General features: G+C 36.2%; 2 protein-coding genes across 2 annotated transcripts in view; one reads left to right on the top strand and one right to left on the bottom strand.

Moving 5' to 3' along the window:
* Window positions 1-25,621, bottom strand: part of LOC130013148 (xanthine dehydrogenase/oxidase-like) — a 251,682-nt gene that overhangs the window by 57,823 nt on the left and 168,238 nt on the right. The gene's annotated exons all lie outside the window — the stretch shown is intronic.
* LOC126824428 (cell migration-inducing and hyaluronan-binding protein) lies at window positions 142-18,426 on the top strand. The gene is made up of 23 exons (XM_056101830.1): window positions 142-210; window positions 800-918; window positions 1,055-1,227; window positions 2,446-2,515; window positions 2,809-2,955; window positions 3,270-3,424; window positions 4,425-4,496; window positions 5,449-5,619; window positions 5,897-6,119; window positions 7,549-7,764; window positions 8,065-8,170; window positions 8,780-8,885; window positions 9,542-9,712; window positions 10,841-11,015; window positions 11,647-11,694; window positions 12,245-12,329; window positions 12,616-12,773; window positions 12,956-13,046; window positions 13,623-13,697; window positions 14,685-14,711; window positions 15,116-15,200; window positions 15,944-16,047; window positions 18,034-18,426. The coding sequence occupies exons 1-23, from the start codon at window positions 189-191 to the stop codon at window positions 18,240-18,242; spliced, it is 2,808 nt and encodes a 935-aa protein (XP_055957805.1). The 5' UTR covers window positions 142-188; the 3' UTR covers window positions 18,243-18,426.

Raw genomic sequence — 25,621 nt, forward strand, 5'->3', positions numbered from 1 at the left:
AAATAGATAACTGAGACAATTATGCCAATAAGATTTTATAAATTGGAATAATACAATATTTGGGAATTAATACTTTAGGCACTTTTTAGTCATAACTTTGACGGTCAATAGCAATATTTTTAACAATAATGTTTTAGTTTGTAAGAGGCTTTAAGTCTGTTCATGTTGAAGGCCTTGAGTTGTATCATATGGGACAACAACTTTTAACTGGTAGGTGTTTTCTTCTTCTTTTTTTTCCATAAAGATCAGACCTGTTGTGGTGTTGCGCCTGTATCCATCATCACTGGGTACTCTTTGGTTTATATATCCCTAAATTGATTGAATGCATTCGAGTTAAAACGAAGACACGTCTATTTAAGTATGATAAAACAATTCTTTGAAGGGCGAAGCTCTATTCATTGGAGTCTCAAAATAGACGAGGGGGCGGGGGTCTAAAAACGCACTTTATTGTAATAATTATGTTCGGTGAAATACGTGTACAATTCAAATTAAAGGGTAATCGTTAGAGCTTGCTGGGTTCATTGTACATACATTTTTTTTATAATTGTGTCGTTCGTGAAACAGCCATATTTAATCAATTTCACATTGTCTTGTGGGGTATGTTTTATTTTGTTCATTACAAAAATGGTGCCCAAAACCAGTATGTAAATAGTGGATATTAGATTTTAGAATGTTATGGATAATACTCAATTTTTAGTTTAGCTCCTTTAACTACAATGAAACATAATGTAACACGAAGACACATTTTAGGTATCCACGAGCATTCTTTTCAAAGCCCATGTCTTTGACTTTATTGCAGGGACCTACCCTCTCCATTATCATATGTGTGATGACGTAGATACATCCTATTTACGTAATACCAGTATCCACGATAGTAATAATCGTTGTATTACTATACACGGTACAGATGGTGCCGAGGTAAAAAGTTTTAATTTACTATATTCGATGGTATTAAACTATCTGAACTAGCTCTGTATGTAAATAATTTAACATATTATGTAATAGAAGTCGATTGAAGAAAAACTATATCAGAATATTATTTCTTTCTTATTAGTTAAGCGACAATGTATGCTATGATCATCTTGGTCATGGATATTTCCTCGAGGACAGTGCTGAACAGCGAAACATCTTAGATGGTAATCTGGGTGTAGGAACTCAATATGGAACACAATTGTTGACAGATATGGCCCCAGAGTGGTGTCCTGAGGGTTTAGAAAGTTCATGCAAGTAATGATTAATTTTATGTTTTTGCTTGTGCTGTTGTTTGTAAATAACGAAAACTTTGTCGGTGACGATCCTAAACGTATCTAACCTAATGCTAATCGATTAATTAAACTGGATAAATATCACCTGTGCTTTCTAGAAACTATTTGAATTGTCCACTGTGCGACAAGTTGGGTCAGTATTTTTAAAACCCCTTATTCTATGGTATGATATACCGCTTGTGGTAATATCCTCATATATATGTGGTAATATCCTCATATATATGAACGAACATATAAGGGAGATGTGTAAATACTAAAAAGGCGAAGACCAAGTACTGAACCCTGTTGAATGCCAAACTTTAAATATATTTGATTATATATATATAGGGTTACAACCAAGATAATTAAAATAGATAAATAGCAAAAGAGATATGTATTTCTTCCTACAAGGTTAGCTACAAATAATATAAATAGTACACCTTGTTATCTTTGTAAATTACCTAAATGAGAGATGCATCGGGTGTTGTAAAAATGAGCAACCATATCCAGTTGGGTGTTTGACACTCGCCACTAATTATAGCTAACTCGAGTAAGATTAAAACCAGGATATTAGTTTCCGAAGCTATTGGTTACATTGTATATCAATGGTGCCAAAGGGCTACCAGCAGAGTAATTTCGGTCTTTTTTTTATAGATGTGTACCTTATTAGCTAATACAAGCATTTGCGTATTTAAATAATACTGCAAGTTGATTCGCTATCTTGTTTAAAAGTGTTATGGTATAACAATACTGTACGTATGGGTTAGGCTACTCTACGTTTTGAAACTTGTGTCTGATCTGTTTGAAATTAACAGTTGGACATCGATATAAAAGTTAGCCATAGTTCCAGTGTCCGGGTAAAATTTCCCTCGTAGCACAGTGCACAATTTTTGCCCGTCTTCAATAGCCCAGTCGAGACAGAAAAGTAGGTCGCCAAGCCCCGTTTCATTTCATTTTCATACGCCATTAGCATCTGACATTTTCTGTGTTCAAATCACGTAAACAATTAAATTGTCTTTACTGGTATTCGAGAATGAATTATGGGAAATAGTAAATATGAGAAGTGTGCTGAGTGGTCCAGGGATAAGGATATGGTTATCTATTATCAATATAGCCCGCTCATGTGCTTAATAAAACAGTTAGATAGATTTTCATTAATTATATTAAACAACAGTAATATTGGATAGTACATTATTTCCAGTCATCCAGCTACCTACTGGATAACACATCCCAACAACATAATAACAAATAATGTTGCAGCCGGTGCTGAGGTGAATATTATTTATTTATACTACACAAGATTGCTAAGTAAAATAATTAGATATTATTTAAGTATAATCAGAATTAAGTATTTTCGTGTTTCGTTACAATATCAGTTAATTTTTGCTCATCAGTTACTCTAAATAATATACAATCTGACGGTCTGAATAATTGATTCATATTGGGATTAACCCGAAGTGGCTTTTGTTTCCCAATAAAATGAAAACTTGGTGCACTGCGCACAGGTTAAAGCTCGAAAAAAAAATGACTTTGCTTAATTGGATTAACCTTTTTTTGTTTCTAGAGAAATGGTTTTCATATACTTTTTGCTAAAAAGCCTCTAACAATATCAGCTGCACGTCAAGCAGAACGAGGACTGGTGTTTGAAGATCATGCACGACTGTCTAAAATTGCGCTGTTTGATCGAAATGTTGCGCATTCAAACAAAGATGTAAGTTTTGTGGAATTATTGAAATCCTTTAGATTTGAACATTATACCCCCACTGTAGCCTATGTGTATCCGTAACAGTCTATATTTTACAGTGTGTTATGATGTTTGATATGCTGCTATGTAAGAGGTTTACATGTAATAGCAGATGTTTACATGTAAGACCATTAGTTTTTACCTCTATGTTTACCTGTAAACAGCCTGTGTTTATCCGTAATAGTCTATAATTTACAGTGTGTTATGATGTTTGATAGAGGTTATGTAAAAGGTTTACATATAAAAGCCTATGTTTACATGTAATAGCCTATGTTTTACAGCGTGGTATAATGTTTGATAGGATGATATCTAATGGACAAGTCGATGGCATTACTGACGAAGTGGTACCAGAGAATGGACTTATTGCCAATAGCAGATACGATCCCAGAGAGGAACCAGATAAAAAATCACCACGAGCTGAAAGCATTATTAAAAGGTATTGGACATGTTTCTGATAAGAAACAGGCCAAATAAAAAAACTGATACATGTAGCTGATTATTGGAGGTCGTTTGTACACAAATCACTGAACTCAACACTTCCCTCGGGGGTGTGGTGGTCACGATGGCTTTGTGAGTAAGGCGCTGACTCATTAACAGGGTCCCGAAGTTTGATCCAAATGTAAAATTACTATTATAGCTCAAATCAGAAATTTCCACATTCTGACATTCATCATCTATTGGACAAAAACATTTTCATGAAAAAATGTACGGGAAATCTTCATCTATGACATTCATAATAAAAAACAAAAACCACTAATCATTAACATTATGTAGACCATTATGAGAACCGTTCTCAACCTTTTTTTGCCAACGGCACACCTTGGAACACAAGAAATTATAGCGGCACACCTGACTAAATACATATGAAAAATATTTGAATTTTGCAAAATAAAAACATGGGATCACGAGGTTTTTCGCATTTTCTTAGTGTGCCGTTCAAAATTCCTCGGCACAATTAGGAAGACATGGCGGGACTGGTTTAGACAATAGAAAGCATTAGACTTTATTAATAAAATAGATGTGATATGAGTTTTAAAACTCGACCAGTTATCCTTAAAACCGTTATAATAATGGAAATGTTGTCAGTCTTCGTTGAGCCTATCTTGCACGATTTATTCTTAATTTTACTAAATTTATACCCCGAGTCACTTACCATAAACCGGATAATTCATTTAGATAATCATCAGTATTACGTTTAAACATATGCTTCAAGCATGTACATTTTTCCCAGTTGCACAATGCCTGGTTGATTACGTGTAGGCATTATGTCAAATTTGTCAAACTCGTCCCCGTTATTTGAGTATTTATGTTCCAAATACACATATGTTGCCAGGGAAAAGGCCTATTTAACGTTATTGACAGAAGTTTAGGTGGGATTAAGGAGACATGTGTGGCTTTGATGTCTGGGTTCGAATGACAACATGTCTTTCTTTCAGGCCAACAGTTTATAGGAACAGGGGAGAAAATATTTGGTCAAAGGGAGGTAAAATTGTCTACGATCACGCAAGGTAAGTAATTCTATCATGCTTATAATCATTAAACAGCGTATAGCGCTATTGTTTGGGACCTTAAAATATATGAAAATTTTAAATTACTTCCGAATTGTCTTAATTGTGGAATATATTCATTACAAATCCATAAAATACATGGCATCATGTACTAATTTTAAAATTATCCAATGTTTCCAATGTAAGATGGCTACATCAATATTGATTGAAATGAACCAATATAGTATAGTATTGGATTACAGGTTTAGATCATTTAAAACAAAATAAACATTCTCACTAAATAACAAATTAAAGACATAATTCTTCGAGTTTAATTAAATGGTCATCCGTATAACACACACACATATTATTCCTTACGCGCGGTAAAAGTAGACACATAAAATGAAGTTGGATGATCAAGAAATATGATTAAAAGAACCAAATGTTCACCTTTTCTTACTAGCCAGTAGATTTAGCAACGATGTCGTCAACCTCAAGAGTTACAAATATAAATTAGTATGTTAATGTGTTATTATGAATCGATGGCATTATAAAATCCTGCAATGGACGTGTGGGCTACGTTCTTGTGAGAAGATTGCAGCCAGATTGGAAATATTTTTGGATCGTGAATCATAATTAGAATCTCATACTTGAAAGGAAGACAACTTTATTATTTAATTAGATCAGATCACATTAATATTATCTATTCAGAATTAATTTATTCTACATCGGGATTGAGAATTTTTTTTAAAGTTTCGCCTGGATAGCATTGCCATTTAGTGAATTCCATAGAATGTCTTTGATTCTATTAACTGATGTGACATTATATGGGTATAATTAAAAAAAATCAATCAAGGCCATTACGTTTCCTGTGGGGTGGCTTGTAATTTGTTTCTTTATATGTAAGATCCATTTTTTGGGTGGGGGGGGGCGATCATAGACTGCAAAGTAATGTTAAGTTTTGTTTATATAGTATTGCAGATGCCCCAATTGGAGTTGCTATGACAAGAAGTATATTGGACACTGCACAAGAAATACGAAACAGTGTTATTATTGGCGAAACAGATAATCTTGGATTGCCATTAAAGTATAAAAAGGATGGACAAACACATAACTTCGAACGTTCTTTTTCACGCCCCTTGCCGTAAGTAGAACGATTATAATGACAATTTCCGTTTTTACAAAATTATTGCGATGGCTTGTTAATATTTCTTTACTAATGAAACAAAAAATCGTTTCGTTCACACAGAAACTGTCAACCAGAGAAGAAACGAAAAGGATGAAGAGAGTGGTGATTTGATCCTGTATGGGGTTAAAACCAGGTTAAAATGGGAATTAAGAAAAAATCTACTTAATGACGATTTTCGTAACTGTTCATTTTATTTACATATCCTTACTAAAATGTATATTTATATTTACAGTAATTTACCATTGGTTGGTGTCGAATTCTTTTTCGGGATTATTCTCGTGAAGAACACATATTTTGATAAGTTTAATCATTGGACGTGGAATAGTACGTGGGAGACAGAATATGGTTTAGATGCCACAAGACGAGCAGCAGCGCTGGGATTTAATACAAATTTCCCCTACCCGTCCCTACCACAGAATGGTGTAGAAGGAGCTGTTTTTGGATTCTGTGACACGGTATGTCTGTCAGAAAAGTTGTACGTTAAACCTCATTTCATTTCATGGAAATGCTGAGTTATACGTGTTTATAGTCAGTTTGATAAATACAAAATCAGGTTTGGGAATGGAGATCTTTAGAGGAAACACGATCGTATAATTAATATATATTAACTCATAGTGAAATGAAATGGGTTATAACGTCCTATTTTTCTGTTCCGACTGGGCTAATGAAAATGGGAACTCATAAAGAACCTCGTGAAGAGTTAAACTTAATTTTAAAATATTAACTTACTAGCAGGATGCCCGGCTTCGCTCGGGGGTAATGACTCCGAAACCGGAAGTGGTAGACTAACGCCACCTGGCCTATGTTACTCCCCGGTCCGAGCTACCCCTATACCCCAAATTTCAGACTCGGGGCAGACCTAGTGTAGCCGCCAACCTCAAACAGACCGGCTTCGCTCGGGGGTCATAACTCCGAAACCGAAAGTGGTAGACTAACGCCACCTGGCCTATGTTACTCCCCGGTCCGAGCTACCTCAAAATCCCAAATTTCAGACTCGGGGCAGACCTAGTGTAGCCGCCAACCCCGAACAGACAGACAGACAAACGACAGTCACAAATATATATATAGATAGATAGATATAATGAAATGAAATGGTGTTTAACGTCCTACTGTTCTGCCCCGACAGGGTACATGAAGATGAGGGAACTCATAAAGAGATTCCTGAAGCGTTAAATTAAAATGGTTGAAGTACAAATGTTGCGTACCCGTTCTTGGTCTAACTGTTTTTGCTTTAGTCTTGCGTGTTATTTATATGATTAATGGACGAGTTTATCTTCTCTTCAATGCGTGCTAGGTATTAGTAATCTACGCATCCTGGCACAATTTTTAAATTTTTGGACCACGGGAACAGTGCCGGCTAATCTATCCTAGTTGGAGGGCGTGTCTATTAGGGATAACCCACCGCACAAACTGTCTGGCAGTGGTCATTCATGATTCCTCTCGTGGTACTGAACAACTCCAAAGCTGTTTTAGGTGGTACAGATTTGAGCTAATCTAGCCTAGCTTTGGGCTGGAAATTAGATAACTCTTGTCAGGGATACTTCATCAATACAAATGTCTGGCAATTACATAGCTCCACTAGAAATGTCTGTCAGAGTGTTCTTGTAATACCTGAAGATGTACGGTACCTTGCTGTGCGATTTTTATGTGGTACACTTTTGAGCTAATCTAGACAAGTTGGGGGGCATGGCATTTTGGGCGTGGAATACCACACCCACCACCAGAAACCCGGCAGACTTACATTCTGATGATACCAGATATACATACATTGATACCATATAGGAGAAACTTGGTACATTTTTCAGCTAGGTTAACCCCCTGGGCTCCCGCTCTATAAGTAGCGAATATCCACTGCTGATCAGTGTGGATAATTTGTTGTTACAGGTTGACGGACTAAAAGTGTTTGCAGGAAATAGTTCTCTGCCATTCTTCGATCAACCAAAAGATGGCGATCTTCAAGCAAGTATTAGAGATTATGATGGTTCTATCTCTGGTATAGCAAACGTACAGTTAGTGAGAAAAACCCCATTTTTCTTGGATTATGATTGTTACTATAACCAAAATTATCAGATGTCTGTTTGTCCTCATGAATATTCAAAGGTAAGGGTTCAATGAATTAATGAATGAATGAAAACAAGTATAGAACCTACAAACTGTGGGGCTACGCAGCAGCATGTGTGACCTTGGTATGAGATCTTTTAGGTATAAAGAATATTTATGCCCGAAAAGACATTGCTTTCTGAACTAGGGTGAAATTAAGTGTTGCCATACTATCATATGTCAGTCTAACCCGAAATAAACCCTAGTGCGGTTTCGAATAGCCTCTTTCAATTAAAAAAATATCACAGATAACCATTTTGATATTGTTACATTAAATTTCATGTATTCAAAATTATTCAGATAATATTTAAAGGTTCCGATGGGATATTCAAGTCGCCAAAACGCACTGATTATCCAATGTATATGGTGAGAGATGACGTAACTGACAGTCCGTTTGCTATACGTGGTAAGAAAGCTTTGTGTTTTGTAAGTAGAATATTGTCTTGACTAGGAGCCACGGTAGCTGGGTGGGTAAGATGCTGGATCGCTAGCATAGAGGTCGCGTGTTCGATTCCTGCTTTGGCCAAAAAAGTTCATTTGGATTTCTCCAACGTAAAAGATCCCCTAACAGTTGGAATTCGATATAAGAGTAGGACACAGTGTCGCTGCCAGGTTAAAATTTCCCCCCATAGCACAATTCATTAGCCCAGTCGTAGCAGAACAGTAGGACGTTAAACCCCATTTCATTTCATTTTTGTCTGACTAAAGCAATAAATAAAACTTATGACATACCCTTTCTTATTGCTAAAAGACCAACACTTGTATACGCCCATATTTGAGTATCTTATCATGCCATCACCTTTTCGGCCCGTCGATCCGTCAACAGTTGGTTTATGAAGGCGATAGAGAACACAGTTTAATATGGATGTTTTTCCAAATTAGTCTGAAGAATTGGGGTCACGAGAAATGATATTCCTCATATTTCCGTTGATACTTCCCCCACCCCCGTTAAGAAATCCTCGCACACGTGATGACCGATTGTTTTAATAAACCTACAATATGTTTTTTTAATCAGGTGACAAAAGTATAGAGTATCTGTCTATGCAAAACAAAGGCTATGTTGCTATGTTTAATGGTACCAATCCAACTGATGTAACCGTGAAAGTCAATAATTTAGCAATGTAAGTACTATTGTTGTTATGTATTCATGCGGATGCCTTAGCATCTTGTGTCTCTAGTGGCGGGGGGGGGGGGGTCACGTTCACGAATCAACCAGTAGGCCTACACAAACTTGTAATCACCTTCGGACACTAAGATAATGTTTAGCACAACAGCTACACAAGCAGTGGAGGAGACAACAATCGTTAAAATCTGTGAGGGGAGCAACAAACAAAACTGCACTTCTTGGCTAGATTGTCTTACAGACTAAGAGTGCTCTTATTGTGTACTGAACTATGGGAGGTAGCCCAATTTAAGAATAAAACCACAATATATAACTTCACGGCAAATCTTTTTAATAACTTTACAACGATAAATTAAACTGCCACATGTGTGCCGTGCCGTGTCATATATTGGCCGATGTTTGTTATTCATTGATAGCCATTTTGTTGTTTTTCGGCCAAAATGTTTCAATATATTATAGAAAGATTTCACCACAGCACACGGTATGACTATGCCCGGCTTCATTAGCCTAGTTGAGACAGAACAGTATGACGTTAAACCCCATTCCATTTCATTTTGTACTTCTTTTAATAGACTGGGGCTCATAGCATTATATTTACATCGATACTTTACTTTTAACATATTTTTAAATTCCCATATCTGATTGTTATTTCAGTGGATCATATATTCGCCTGGCACTTTGTTTTCCAAAAGGAACTACCGATTTTACTATAACTGGAAGCAACCCTACAATTAATAGCAACAATCTCCCAATATCTGTTGACAGTATGTCGGACCTTGAGGCAGATACAACCGGTAGAGCTTATTTCTGGGATAATTCTCGCGGGTATGTACTTATATGAACAATTGTCATAGATTAGACTAAAGGGCATATATATTTACTTTCAGTGTGTAGTATAGGTTAACTTAAAAACTGTTAAAATAACTATCTCGACTTTTAGAATAATTTAAATTTTAATTGACGTCACTTCCCGTGTAAATAAAACCGTTTAGATATCCGGTCACAATAGACGATTAGTTCCCTCATTGCTCTGATAGTAATTCTGGTTTGTTTGACCGGCACTAACATTTAAATCAAATCTCTGATAGTTTGAAAGATTTCAATTCTACCACAGATGGAGAAACATGTGGACACTCAAGCGCATCTATGGGGCTTATAATGTGAAAGTAGGATTCTTAAAAAACTTACAATTATCCGCCCTACATTTCAACGTATCCAATGTAGTCAACAAAAACCGCAATGCAAACGGGGGGGGGGGGGGGAGAGGAAATAGATATACGGATTTGGGTAACCAAATACATGAAATAATCGCGTCCTGGTTCCACCCTCTTCTTCATGGAACATCCACTAATTATTGAACAAGCCGTATTAACGTGTGAACACCCTTTAAAATAATCGAGGGAATTTGCTATTTCCGGCAATATATAAGGTTAAAAAATATTTTAATTGGGGCAGTTGAAAAAAAAATCAAATAGCCCAACCTCGGCTATAGTTGGTACACCAAAGCAACCGAATCCTCATGTAACACAAACGGCGTTTGTTTTGAGCATGTTCTAAAGAAACACCAAGGTTCTACGATCTGTTCCAAGAAAGATGTAGAACGCGACATTTTTTCAAGTTTGTAATTTTTGGGGACATTTTCTCGCGATGTTCTCACATTTGCCATCGACCCATGTGCATATAATGTTCGTCGTACAGTCGCAGCAGCGCAATAACCCCCCCCCCCCCCCGGTCGGACGGTGGCATTACAGAATGCATCATCCGGTAAGTCGCAGCAGTGGTACACTAAATTAGGGAGTTGAAAATTCTAAAAGCAGTTTTATGTCCATACCTACCTGTTTTAAGGCAAATTAATATATTTCGAACTACATTTTGGCCAGTAACATTACAAATTAAAAAACTGGAAGCGGAACTTTAATACTAATATTCACAATGTTTCATACAATATTTCAGGTTATTTTTCCTCCGATTTGATGGAACAGAAGCAAGACAAAATTCCGACGAAGAGTGTCCTGGTTCCAAATGTCCAAGCATACGAATTAAACGTAATGATGGTGGTACCGATCCTATAGATTGTTTCCAAGACGCCTACGTCAATGGACCGTATAAAGTTACTCCCCAATCGCCGGTAATTTTAATTATGTAAACACCTAATACTATCGTACAGCTCCAAACAAACGATGTGACACTATTATGCATCACAACGGTCAAACAGGAAGTACGCAAGACTATTCTAAGAGCCACGATGGCTAAGTGAGTAAGACGCTGGCTCGCTATTCTGGAGGTCGCGGGTTCACTCTCGGTGTTGACCGAGAAAGTTCATCAGGATTTTCAAGCATGGTTTCCCCTTGTCAGTGGTGCAGGATGTCGGGCCTGACAAGGACAGCTTTCTAGTCCTTCGGATGGGACAAAAAACGAGGATCCGTGTACACATTGGAGTACACGTGTAAAAGATCCCGGAACAGTTGGAATTCGATATAAGAGTAGGCCGAAGCGCCGCAGTCCGAGCAACATTTCCCTCACAGCACACTGTTGGTGTATGTCCGTCGTCATTAGCCCAGCCAGAGCAAAACAGTAAAACGTTAAACCCCCATTTTATTTGCAAGAGTACCCTAGCTTCACCGTCCAAATATACAAAGATACACAATGTCAAAGCAGCTGCATAAACCAGTTACACTATCCTGTGGTCCAATCGTCGGTCCAGTTCTTTACTACTTTAGTAAAGTTTTTAATAACAAAATTAATGTTGTTTATTTCAGGATCCAATAACTCCGCCATCAACACCTTGTGTACCAGCTGAGATTGATGTAATTACCCATTTTATTTCTTCCACAATCGACTACTGGCAAAAAGTTGCTAATGTCTGACGTATATTTTACACCCATTATTGAAACGTTATTTAGAGTGTATCTTAAAAGTTGTGTTTTTTTACGAATTTGGTGTCATTTTGAATACCACATTGAAGAATGAGGAAGATTGTAAATTCAAAGGGTGTATGGTCTCATGATATTTCAGCCTACTTACCACTTGTCATAGGCGGAGGATGGGCGGACCTGGAAAGTAACATCGTCTTTTCGTTCGGATGGGGACGCAAAACCGAGGTCCACTCGACACTTGTGCGCTGATTGGCATAGAGAATCCCTGACAGTGGTAATGCACCGGTATAATTTACCTCATGGCGCATGCCTGTCTTCATTACAAAAGTTTCCAAATTTAAATTGACTACCCACGTGATTAATCAATATGTAATATGCTTACAGATACAGCAATACAGTTTTAATATTGCGATAACATTTGTGAAAGCATTCTTTATAGAAATTTATAAATATTTAGTCATTTGAAGACGTATTTTTACAGGGACGTGGTGCTGTTGATCCAGCGGAACTGCTGATTACAGCTCCTGAGCTGACGCAGACTTGTCACACATTTGATTCTGACAAAGGTAGGTTGGTGAGGTGGTTAAAATAATTGGCACATCTTCTCATATCTGTGATCTTAAGTACAATATGTGATTAAAAGATACATCGAAACATCCGGGATACTAGTATTTCATCTAAAGATATACCCAGGATACTAGTATTTCATCTAAAGAGACATCGAAACATCCGGGATACTAGTATTTCATTTAAAGATACACCCAGGATACACGTAATTGGAAGTTTGTAGATCGGAGAAGTAGATTTTAGATTATTTTCATTAAACAAATTGTTTTATTCTTATATTTCCAGTGCCACAACCATGTGGAACAAATAATGCCGGATATCGTATAGGAAGTGGAGGGAAATGTTATGCTGTAATCAACAAGTTTGACAGTTATATCAAATCGAAATATCTCTGCTACAGAATGGGAGGAATTTTGGCACCAATACCCGATCTTGACAGCCAAGTAAGTAGCATAGATTACGCTTAAATATTTCAAGTTGAACCAGTCTTTTCTTACGGGGCATTTTATCGGGGTTTAAACTGGTGAAATTGTTTATCGTAATCCAAGAATTTATCAACTATAAAATTTGATAAAAATAACTCTTTCCACTTTTAAATATATTTATTGTCTTTGAATGTTTGCAGCGTGAAATAAGAAATCATATTTATAGATTTGGAGAAACAAAGAAAGATTATTGGGTTGATGAAGTAGGTGACAGTGCGAAAACTTTCATGGGTATGTAGACATTTAAACTAATGGAGGATTGTATACACCTTGTAATGTACTAAAGAGAAAATTTCGCCTGGACAGCAACGCTACAGACTACTCTTATTTGGAAGTCCAACACTCAATGTTAATTTACCAGAACGTCAAGGGGGGCACCACGCCGAAAAATCCCATGGACTTTCTCGGCCAACACCGGGGATGGAACCTGGGGGGCTCCATGTTAACGAGCCAACGCCTTACTGAGCCACCGCGGCTCCCTTTTTAACTATGATATTTCCGATGTAGCAAGGCCTTCTGTTACTTTGCTACTGTTTCACTATTGCCAGAAGTACTTTTCGGTGTATTTTACTGCTGTTGTGATACTGCTATTACTGGTAGAAATATCTATTAGGAATAAGAATTTGTATCCTGTGCAGATAATTGCGAATGCTTCCCCCCATGGTTAAGCCTTAAGTTGTGTACTTCCACTAATATTCTGTGTCACAAAAATATTTTTCTTGGTGACATAACGTTAAAATAAATACTGTACCATAGCTGATTAATTATTGCTGGATCTTTATATTATTTTACCAAAATGTTTTTTAGAGATGCAGTTCAACAATTATTATAACCCAATAAGCAAGACGTCAGGCAACAAAAATGGAGCTATTTGTCTTTTCGGTAAGTCTACTTGCATATAACTATATAAACAGTAAGAAAAGAAGAAATATGGAGACATGATAAGAACATTGGTGTCAGATGTTTAACAAAGTCATGAATAGACACGAGAAAGTTTGTCTTTGATGTTATTGTATTCTGCTGCAGCTTTTGATACCATTGACAATTATATTCAATTAAACCGTCTTGGACTTAGTTTTGAGTACCGAAACCTTTAGAGGTTATTTTATTAAAAGGACACAGGGTATTGTTGTAAATAGTCATTGTCTTTCTGAATTAGGTTTTACAATATGGTGTACGGCAAGGTTCAGTCCTTGGCCCTATTTTAATTGACTTGGGTGATATTGTTCGAAAGCAAGTTATATTTCATTGATATACAGATGACAAATGATACCAATTCCTTGGAGAATTCTAACAGATGTCGAAAATGTTTCATAAACTCAACGATGACCATAAGGAATTTATGTGTATTAGATTGAATAATCAATTTTTCAAACTAAATTAGGATTCAGAATTGGTTATCGGTAATAGTATACTTTCCTCTAAATTACCTTCTTGCCTATAGCTGTAAGTATTGCTTCCACTATGAGTGGGGAGGGTGGGGTCCTATTGACAAAGAACATAAACTTCTATTTTTTTTTAACTTAGGAGGGTATCTCACTAACAAATGACACAGCTTGCTCCCCATTAGGCATTATCTAATTACTGTCCTCCAGTGTTTTAGACAATACATTTTGGACACTTCCCTCTTGCGGCAAGGGCCGATAAGTCAGTGACTAGTGAAATTGTTTAAACTCGTAATACTTGTGTCCGTTTGATAAGAATATGAATCTGAAATGTTGTCATTTTAAAAATAAGAATATGGGTATGGGATGTCAATTGAATAATGTTTGTAAAATATTGTTATTGTTACGTTCGGAAGATCGGTACCATTCTGAAATTTATGACTTTAAATGCTACTACTAAATAACTGCTTATTAATATTTACAGATTATGCCACAACACCTTGCCGAACAGGTAATCATTTTAAAACATTAACAGCTGTATATACATCTATATGTTTATATCAAAGATATCAGTTTGATATATATTATCGGAAATAAGCATGCTTGTGTACAAAATGTGTATTCTATAATATAGGGAATTCTCTATAATATAAATCATCCGCCAAATTGTTAAACTTGATTTCAACAGTATTTATTTAACATATAATTACATACTATATACAATACATAATGAATTATTTGGATTGGGAAACAAGCTGTAAAGCTTATATTAATCGGTCTCCAAATTCTTAAACTTAGCCCTTGTCCTACTAAAAGTTGCCCAACCCTTACATAACCCTTCTGTGGTTACGAATAGCCTCTTTCATCAACTAAATGTTTACTATTGCGGTTGATTTACACATATTTTGTATTTAGGTTGGAAAAATATCGGCAGTAGCTGTTATTTATTCGAGGATGTAACTGTAAAATCGTATACACAAGCTGAGGAGTTTTGTAGCGGGTAAGTCAAATTTATCACATTAATTTTCTCAGTTCTGTTAAACCGAGCAAATATAGTAATACTACAAAGTTCAATGCACAATCCATTATAAATGTGTACACAATAATAATTCAATACATAATTAAATACACACAGGTACCCAATTTTACCCGAAATTTGAGTTTTAAGATTCGTCATGCAAGTCATAGCGGACGTCAAATGCAGCGGGCACGAGCAAATAATGCATACTTTGTACTTGTATATTGGTTAAGCTGTTACAAAAAAGATTATCTTTATTTACATATCTTTAAGACTGTCGCTTTAGTGGTGTATGTGCAATAGTTGAATATCTTTTTATATCTTGTTTATCGAATTAGTATATTCAGTCGTGCTTCAAAATCTAATTAACATTCCTTTTAGGTTTTATACTGTCGTGCTTACACGGAATAGTGGACTAACAATAAACATAAAATGCTCATTTCCTTGGAATAATTTCCGCTCTTCTGCCTTTCATTCCTCTCAAAAATTTGCATAGCTTATACATTTTTATGTATTGCAACCAGATTACTTTTATTTCGCGACTTTCCCGTCATTTCAAGTTGCGATAGTGGATTGTGAAATAATAGGCAATACTGATGACGATATTTCGACAAAGAGTTAATTTAAATATTTGCAAAGCATTATAAAACATATTGTAACCAAATAGAATTCGTGTTTAAATAAATTGAATAGTTTCTTAGATATGCTTTCAAAATTAATTTCAGTGAATTCATGTCAATTCTCTCCATCGAAAATGCGGAAGAAAACGAAGCAGTCAGAACATTTGTGTCTGACTATAACCCAGAAAAGAACGGTGCCGTATTACTTGGTAAGAACTGTGTTATTTCCTTAATATAACCGGCTAAATGCATATATAAAGAGCTACACTTCAATCACTTCAGAACAAGGATGAAGTTCGGTTTTGTTAGTAGAAATATTAAAACTTGCCTTAAATTTGATCTTGTAATAAAACAAACATTTGTGTAAACCGAAGACGCCACAAAAAACCATTATCTGAATTATAGACAAATGGAGTGAAAAGCATTGTTTTGATGTAGAATATTCAAGTTTCATGGCCATCATATTGACTTGATTGGTAAATATAACATGTCTCTCTCGGCTATCATTCTAGATATATTTAATTGACGCGTATACTATCTCCTTGATAATGTCTGTATGTCTGTTTATCGCGTGCATTTTGCATATCGATAGTCCATTGACCATTCATGCTATTTTACCGAGATTTCGCCTAATAGTTTGGATGCAGCTATGGCGGATGTGGCGCTAGGCAGGGTAAGCACTCTTCCGGACACCTGTTACCACTGTTTGTTGTGTATTTTGTACACGCTGAACAGTCCATATGCTGATTACACTATTTTGCCTGATTACACTATTTTGTCTATACTGTTTTTTTAGGACTTCGAATTTTGTCTAATGGTTTGGATTGTTCGTACTTGATTTTATTTTATTCAAACAATAGAATGCTAATATATTTGAAACTAGTACAGCCGCTTAAAGATTTGACACGAAATGATAAAATCCCTGTATGGGAGTCAACTATGGGATTTCTCGCAAAAGTCATTAGAGAGTTTTTATGTATAGTTTGAGGAAAAACAGGTTAGGAGAGTATTCAACATTTCCCCAAGAACCCACAATAGTTTAGTGAATATTATATGTCAGGATTTGTCAATTGAAACTCAGCTTCATAAACGTTTTATCATAGTATTATACATAGTAGTAATTTATGTCTTCATGTGGACGTACTGCGTTGTTGGGAAGTCAATCTACTATGTGCAACAATATCAATTACTATAATATTATTATAATATAACAAAATACAATTTAGAACGTAAGTGATTGACAGGCGTTAACTCCACCTACATAATCTCGATTATCAAGTAACGTTTTCAATTCGTATCACATTTCTTTTTACTACAAATTAAAAATAGGACTTTTATTATATAGATAAGAAGCGAAAGTTTTAAAGGAATGGACCAAATCAATGAGGCATAATTATAGCCGACTTCTTCAATCTTGTTAGCCTGCGTGTACTCCCGAAGCAGACAAATTGAAATAGGAAACATTGATCCAATGGGGCTGCATTGGCTGCAATTCAACTGATGTGATGTTAGCTGCGATGTTTATCAATTTCCATAATTTTTCTGTAAACGCAGGTGACAAAAGAGCGTATAATACCGACATCGAAACTCTCATTTTAACCACAAATAAACATAATATCAAGGCCGTATATATCGAACTTTCAATCAAATTGACCGACATATGCGGTTTCGCTCAACAGCGGCCTCGCTTCGTACACTCTATCATTCAGCCTCGATCTAAAATTTCCCGGAGTATGACGTCAACGTAACGGTTAATCTCAGCTTACCACGCCATTTAAAAATTTAATCAATCAATGAAATCCTGTTTAAATCCAAGCGAATCCAAGCCATCCGTGGGTCTACAGAGTTGATTTTGTGCTTGTTGTGTAAATAAAGATCTAATTTAAAATTTCTATGACATCTGAAGCCTAAATAAAGACTTGCAATAATCAGATTTAGCTCTTGCATAATGTATGTTTAATTGAAAACTTTTATATATGTATTTATTGTTCATATTTATTGTACTTAATGTACGAATAAAAATTTATTATTATATATCACGATGGGTTTAACATGAACTCCAAACGCCCAAATATTTTTAAATTGGCGAAATACCGTGCCGAAACGGATCTAGGTACTATACGCCAGAATCTCTCTATATGTGTATATAAGGTTCTTTGGGCATTGGAAATAATTTCTCGATTATTTTTATTCAGCATACAAGTACAGTTCGGCAAGTAATGAATTTGAGTGGCAAGATGGAGAAACTACAACGTACGCACCATGGGCTTCTGGACAAGGAACGGGTGCTGTTGCCGCCGATGGAGATTGTGCCAGACTCTTTATTTCTAATGGCCAATGGAAGAATACTCCATGCGATAAAACCAACGGCCGACTTGTCTGTAAAACGTCCGTTAATGTATAAACGGGACGTACATTAATATAATGTTACATTAATCGAAATTAGTGCTAAATAATTTAATAATTTCCCATAATAATTTATTTGGGATAAAACAAATGAAAATAAAATAATTAAAATTATTTGTATATCTTTAGATAAACTATTTCAATAAAAATAAAATGTTTCTTTCAAATCTGAAATAAAAAAAAATAACGATGGCTGCCTAGTAGTGTTTGTGATTGGGTGTTTCAGTCTGGTTTGATTTCAGTAATAAAATGGAATGGAATTTAAAGACCTATGTACACGGGACCTTGGTTTTTAGTTTGAACCCGGTCGGGATGGCTGCCTATTAGTGTTTGCGTTTGGGCGTTTCAGTCTGGTTTGATTTCAGTAATAAAATGAAATTGAGTTTAAAGACCAATGAGAGAAATATTTTCCCGGGTTATTTGACGTGCACGCCAAAATTTACACGGGACCTTCGTGTTTAGTTTGAACTCGGTCGGGAAGACACTGTAATCTGCCATTACTATATCATCGAGAAGGGGGAACCACACTGGAACATTCCGGGGTACTAACTCGGCGAAAACCAGCATGATCGAACCGGAGACCTGTTATTTTAATATCTCCAAGGATGCCAGGGTAACATCATACAGCTTCCGAATCTACACATACTGAAGATATATAATCAATCAAAAAATTGCAAGAAAACATTTTATGCATTTTTGCGTTTATAACATCCCCTCAGGTTACCAAATATTGCGTACCGGACAGCGGTAAAAATTCGTAAAATCCTGAATGGCTTACATTCGCCTGATCAATGTACAAGAAAATCCTTAACGGTTGGTTTAAAACCCTATATGTATTATGAACACATAGCAATATAATATCAAAATGTTAAATGAGCCCATTGAAAGTAGTATGACGCCATATAGCCATATACTGATGTAATATGACGACCGGCATATCCACGTACTACATAGGCGTACGGGCTGGGGGGCTGGGGGGGCTGGGGGGGCGCCCCCCCCCATTTTGGGCCCCAAATGCTGGGAAAATTTGGGCACACAATTGTACTTTGTAAAAGTTGTATAAAAAAAATATTGTGTTCTTGAATGTGTCCAATTTAACAGCGAATTTAAATTCAGAATGTCTATAGTTAGGCAATTAAATAGAAATCTTAAGACTCGAACCCTCTATTGTTTGGAGTACAGTAAGCCACGAGTTACAGTTACATAAACAACTGTTTTTAGTTGTGTATATTACACTTATTCATCGCAAAAGAGATATTATAGAACCTGTCATGGGCCTTCAAATAAAAATCAAACTTTTTTTTATTTGGTAAAAACTAATAATAATAATAATAATAATAACTTTATTTTCTTATAAAACTACAAATATACATATTATTAATATGTATATTTTTGTTTTATAAGAAAATAAAGTTATTATTATTATTATTTTTATTATTATGTAACATACTAAGAACCTAACTACATTTTTTGGGCACCAACCACCACCGCCCCCCCCCCCAGTCAAAAATTTCCCCGTACGTCCACATTGTGGACGTATAAAAAGGGGGCAGACTAAAATATACCCCAAAGCAATAAAGTTATGTGCATATATAGACAAATATCATACGCGTTTTAATATTTAATAAGTCCAGTATTTTACAATCTTGACCCGGTTTGGCAAATAATTGGTGTAATGACTGACAACGGTAAAAATGCGATCTAACATCCTTGAGATGCTTGCACTCAATCAAAATGTGCTTAACGGTCAAAAGAACACGAGAGTATAAAAGACATTCTGGTTCAGGTTCTCGCTTCAAGATGAAAATGGGTCGGAACATATTGATCCTAGGCGTGTCTTAAACGACCGACCCTTAATAAATATAAACAAATATCAACTAAAATATATTCAACTGAATTTAATTGTATTGTTATTATTATTTTATTTATATTTTGATTGTAATATTATAATTGTGTATGCTTATGTAATATAATAGCATTTAAAACGATCTAAATCTCAACCAATAACTCATTTGACTGAAGTGTACATAACAATTTGTTATTTGACATACATTACTAAGGATTCAGTGATTTAAGATCGTCCCTTTCTTTTTAATCTGTGATCAAATAAAAAAAAAGAAAATCAATATTACATCTTATATAACTCAATTTAAATATAAACTCAACATATATTTCGGAGTTGGTGGGGATGGGGTATCTCCAGTTTAATAAAGTGCCCCAGGACCCCATATCGTATTAATCCGACACTGCCCGTATGCAGGGCCCATATATTTGCCAAAATGTTTGTAACAAACCCAAATCGTAAACGTGTAATACATGTATATTATAGTAAAAGTGTTACATCTAGTTTTTGTTGATAAAACATATTACTGACCCACCAATTCCTCCATCTTGATAAGATGTGATACATTGTACTAGGTAGACTAGTCGGAAGAGAATATATTTAATGTATTTATTAATAAACAACGTTGACGGCCGTGGAGATGAAGCAGTCGTTCCCGGGGTCAGATGTTATGGAACGTAAAATACACTGCAACTTCTTTGAGAGAGGGAGAGAAAATTGGGTTTAACGTCCACTCGACACAAACTAGGTCATTTCGGGATAACATATGGTTCAATTTATTTCGTTAATTCACTTGCGCGTAGGTTTCTTTAGTAGTAGGAGGAACTCGACTGGCGACCCTACTCCTTGTCACGTACAACAGGGGAATCGAAACCACGCCAGTTGACTAATGACAGATCTTATGATAACCATTCGGCCACCTTTTTTGAGATGTATATTTCTACTCAAATATTAGTGACAGTATGTTATCGCTTTAATCGTTCATTATAATGCATTTGAAGATACTTTAGTGTCTTGACTCCTCGGAAAGCCCCAGCCCGTGTCAGTTGACCTTATTGCAATACTCGTCGAGTAAAAAAGTAAAATTAGCCAGGCATATCTGAGATATATGATGAAACCAATAAAATGGATATTACTATTGATCGGTAATTTTAGACTACGAGATACAAATCATTCATTATGTTATCGTATAGTTATTTCCTTTAATATAATATATTAATATTACTACATACATTTTCCCATGACATTCGGGCAAATGTCAAACGATTTCTTAAACAAGCACAGTTTGAAAGGAACAATTATTGAGACAAAAACCTACCCCGTCACTCCACCTTGGCAAATAAGCGACCCTATCATTAACACGCACTTAAGTGACGTCACAAACAAACGCGCTGATCCCATAGAGGCTATAGCACTAGCATTAGAATTAATTGACACCAAATGGACGGATCATCTCAAAATCTACACAGATGGATCAAAAAACAATACACAGGGTTCAACAGGGTACGGCTTATTCATACCCAAAGCAAAACTAAACATCGGGAAAAGGATACCAGAACACTGTTCTGTGTACACCGCAGAACTGATGGTCATCAAAAATGCAATGGAATGGCTAGACACGCAAACATACCAAAATGCCATAATCCTATCTGACTCCTTGAGTAGCATCAAATCCATAGAATCAAATTCCTCCAAAAGCCGGCAGGACATAATCCATCAAGTTGGGGACCTAAATCAAAAATTCAAGAATAATGGGAGAGGGGTAGTCCTTGCATGGACTCTCTCCCACGTCAATATTTTCGGCAACGAACAAGCCGACAAACTAGGGGTTGTCACTAAACGAACTAGAAAATTTAGAATATAGCAGTCAGGAATTAGCAAGCATAGCAAAAGAGTGATTAGAAATGCATGGAAAGTCCGTCTAAAACAAGAAAATACTCATCGCTATCAAATAGATTGCAATTTTGTAGACAAGGTTTACATCAATCACCCTTCTATCAAAACATGAAAACTCATCACGAGGCTTAAAACAATAAACGTAGTCAAAGACTACACCTATACACCAATTAAATGCCCGCGTTAATAAATTGCAAGCACCTCACACCTGCTAATCAACTGCAATCAATTAAACAATGACCGTCAATCAATGATTGACAAACTAATAGAGAGAGGGGAAAATCACTCTGTCTCAACTCTTTCCTTTCTCCACAGCTTGAAGATAGATACCGGACATCTCTGCTGGTCTGGGACTTCACTGAAAATATAGGCATGACCAAACAGATATAATAATAAAACCAATCAATTAAAACACACTCAGTAGGGCGAAACGCAAAAACGTCCCCTAGAGGGAAGCGCCAATCGCCCTACACTACTAATAAAACTACGATGAAATTAATGAATTAAAATACACTAAGTAGGCGGAGCGCAAAAACGTCCCCTAGAGGGAAGCGCCAATCGCCCTACACTACTAATAAAACTACGATGAAATTAATGAATTAAAATACACTAAGTAGGCGGAGCGCAAAAACGTCCCCTAGAGGGAAGCGCCACCCGTCCTTCATCACTAATAAAATTAGTGTAATGTAAATGTAAATTATATTAACTTGTCATAAATGCAAATTGATTTTCTTACTTTTTTTATATTTTATTATTATTATTATTATTATTATTATATCAAATTAAGTATCTTTATCTTTTTTATATTATTATTATTACATACCCCCCTCCCCCCGAAGCCTTACTAGACGAAATAAAACCCAAAATCACCGTAAGACCAGATACTCTCTTTTCTCTCTCCTTCTTTTCAGGGACTTAATTCTTCCTTCAGAGAACCAATAACAAAAGGAATGAACAACAGAAATAAGGATGAAAACAATACCACCATACCGGACAACAAACCCAAATGGAAGGAAGAATGGACCAGGCCTTACACTCACCAACAGGTCCCAAGGAAGAGTTGCACCGCCCTGCCATTCAACCGGACAGAACGACCAGACCGACTAAAACAACCCAAGATATATATATATATATATATATATATATATATATTATGTACATAATGTGTTTAAATGTTAGTCCACTTTCGGGGGAGGTCGGGTGTTCGATCCCTGCATTGGCCGAGAAAGTTCATCCCGATTTTCCGGCGTGGTTTACCCTTGTCAGTGATGCAGGACGGAGGGCCTGACAAGGACAGCTGTCTAGTCCTTCGGATGAAACGAAAAAACGAGGCCCCGTGTATACATTGGAATGCACGTAAAAGATCCCTTGGCAGTTGGAATTCGATATAAGAGTCGGCGATAGTGCCGCTGCCCGTCTTCATTAGCCCAGTATAGGAACAGAACTGTAGGACGTTAAACCCCATTTCATTTCGTCCACTTTCATGTATGTTTTGTCAAAATGTCCGTATATAAATGTCTATGTCTGTCTGTCTAAATGTTCGTCCATATTCATGTCTATTTGTCAATGTCTGTGATTGTCCCTAATAGCACCTCATTACTTTGCACTTGTTATATCATGTCTCGTCCTCCTATCTATTGTCTTCTGTACATATATATAAAAACCTAACTATCCTTTAATTTTTCCACTAATCACATTGTAAATATTTTCACTATGTATATATAACATGTAATTGTCTAAGATATCACTTCGGTGGAAGCGGACGTTAAATAAAGCTATTTCACACACACACACACACACATTCTATTACTTCTCTGTCCGGTCGCTTGCAACGACAATCTTATCGTCCACCGATTTTGGAAATGTGAAAATAATCATTTATATCCTTATTTTACCACCATCTGTCCAATATGTTGTCTAAACGCTTAAGGTTGAGGTTACAAATTCGTTTTCAAGGTTTGAGGTTCGAGCCAAACTGGGTTGAGTTTCCTAGTTGTGAAGGTCTTTTCTGTACCAGACAAAATGCACTGAACAAAATGGGCTTGGACGGTTTTGACCAGGGTATAACAATTTCCGTAATGGGGGACTTTCTAGAGCATTTGAATGTATTTTGGTGCGCAATTATGTCTGAAATTCTGCAATTATAGTGTTCTAATCACTAAGTAGTTAATCATGATCCATCTTTGATTTAATTTATGGCATCTCCATTTAGAATTAGAAGTCAAGGATAAGTCATCTGCTACATGTATATCAGGAGAACCCATAGGGGAACCCTTATTTGATAGATTTGCTGCCATACTAAATAAACGTATTTTTAAAGACTGGTTTCTATCTTTCTCTGTGAAATATAGGCAATTAAATCTAAAATTTAAGACTCGAACCCTCTATGTATTGGAGTACAGTAAGCTGAGCCAAGAATCGTGTGTACTTATTTACAAGTAAGTAAAATGTTTTTGCTGTTTTGAAGATGGTTTAGAAATTTGGGAAATTTATCTGAAAAGACATTTTTTAAAACCTGTCATGGGCCGTCCAGACAGAAGACAAAGGGAAAAGAAACGGGCAGAGTGGATATAAGTGTACTGTTCTTATGTTTTAACTGTATTAAATACTTTATTGAATGGGTTTTTTTTTCGATTAAAAAATTGCTCTCTGAACTACATTGTATTTCGTTATTGTTAAAAACTCCTCGGAATCACTGAGAATGCATATTTAGACACCATTTTGAAACAAAAATTAAAAAAATTGTAAGAAACTCCTCCCCCACCTCTAGCAGCTCACGCCAGCGTCGTTCGGTTCGGTTTCACAAACGAACCCGTCCACCCTGCTTCCAGCCTACGGGCCCGACTCTGTATGAAAACTTATAAATTTCTAAAGAAAATATTCTTTTAATTATTATTAGGATCTACACTGCGTCGTGGAGATGTCCCAGAATGAAAAACAAAAGCAGTTAGGCCGGAAGATATACGATATTTTCAAGAAGAGCATGAATGAGACAGCGCGGCCAGCACCTAGGCCTACAGTTACTTCGGATTCTTCTGTTTCCGTATCTTTGGACGATATCTGTGAAAATTGATGTGAGGATGATATATATTCTCGGACAGATGAATCTCCAGGTTGTAGTACAAGCTCCGATATAGGAAAGAAATACATGTACTACCCTTACCTGTTACAGATCAGCCGTATCAACCAACCGATTTGACTTTCATGACCACACAAAAAGTGAAAATGGGCGGCAAAGCTGGTGATAAAACGAAGATTTTGAGTACATGAGAGAATAAATCGTGAATGGTGGCTTGAAGATTTGTCTTTAGATTAGATTTCGTATCATTTGCTGACTCGGGGATTAGAATTGTTTGCCAGAAAATGATGCTGAAAATACCCACAGAGTGCGTTTTAGAGCGTCTGGTTTTCAAAAAATTTCGGGGGAGGACCGCCGAACCCCCCTCTTTACCAATAGTCGCCCGCGCATGGACTGTCTCCACCATTAACTTTTGGCGATCTGCGCCGTTGTCTGCTATAAAGATAATATGTATGTCAATTATAAAGATGTTCACAGGTATAAAACTGCATTAACTGTTATGGAGCATAGTTTATTGCTGACGTATATCTAAATCCAGTATGCCAGGTGCATGGGTTCT

Source organism: Patella vulgata, chromosome 6, assembly GCF_932274485.2.
Source record: "Patella vulgata chromosome 6, xgPatVulg1.2, whole genome shotgun sequence".
Lineage (NCBI taxonomy): Eukaryota > Metazoa > Mollusca > Gastropoda > Patellidae > Patella > Patella vulgata.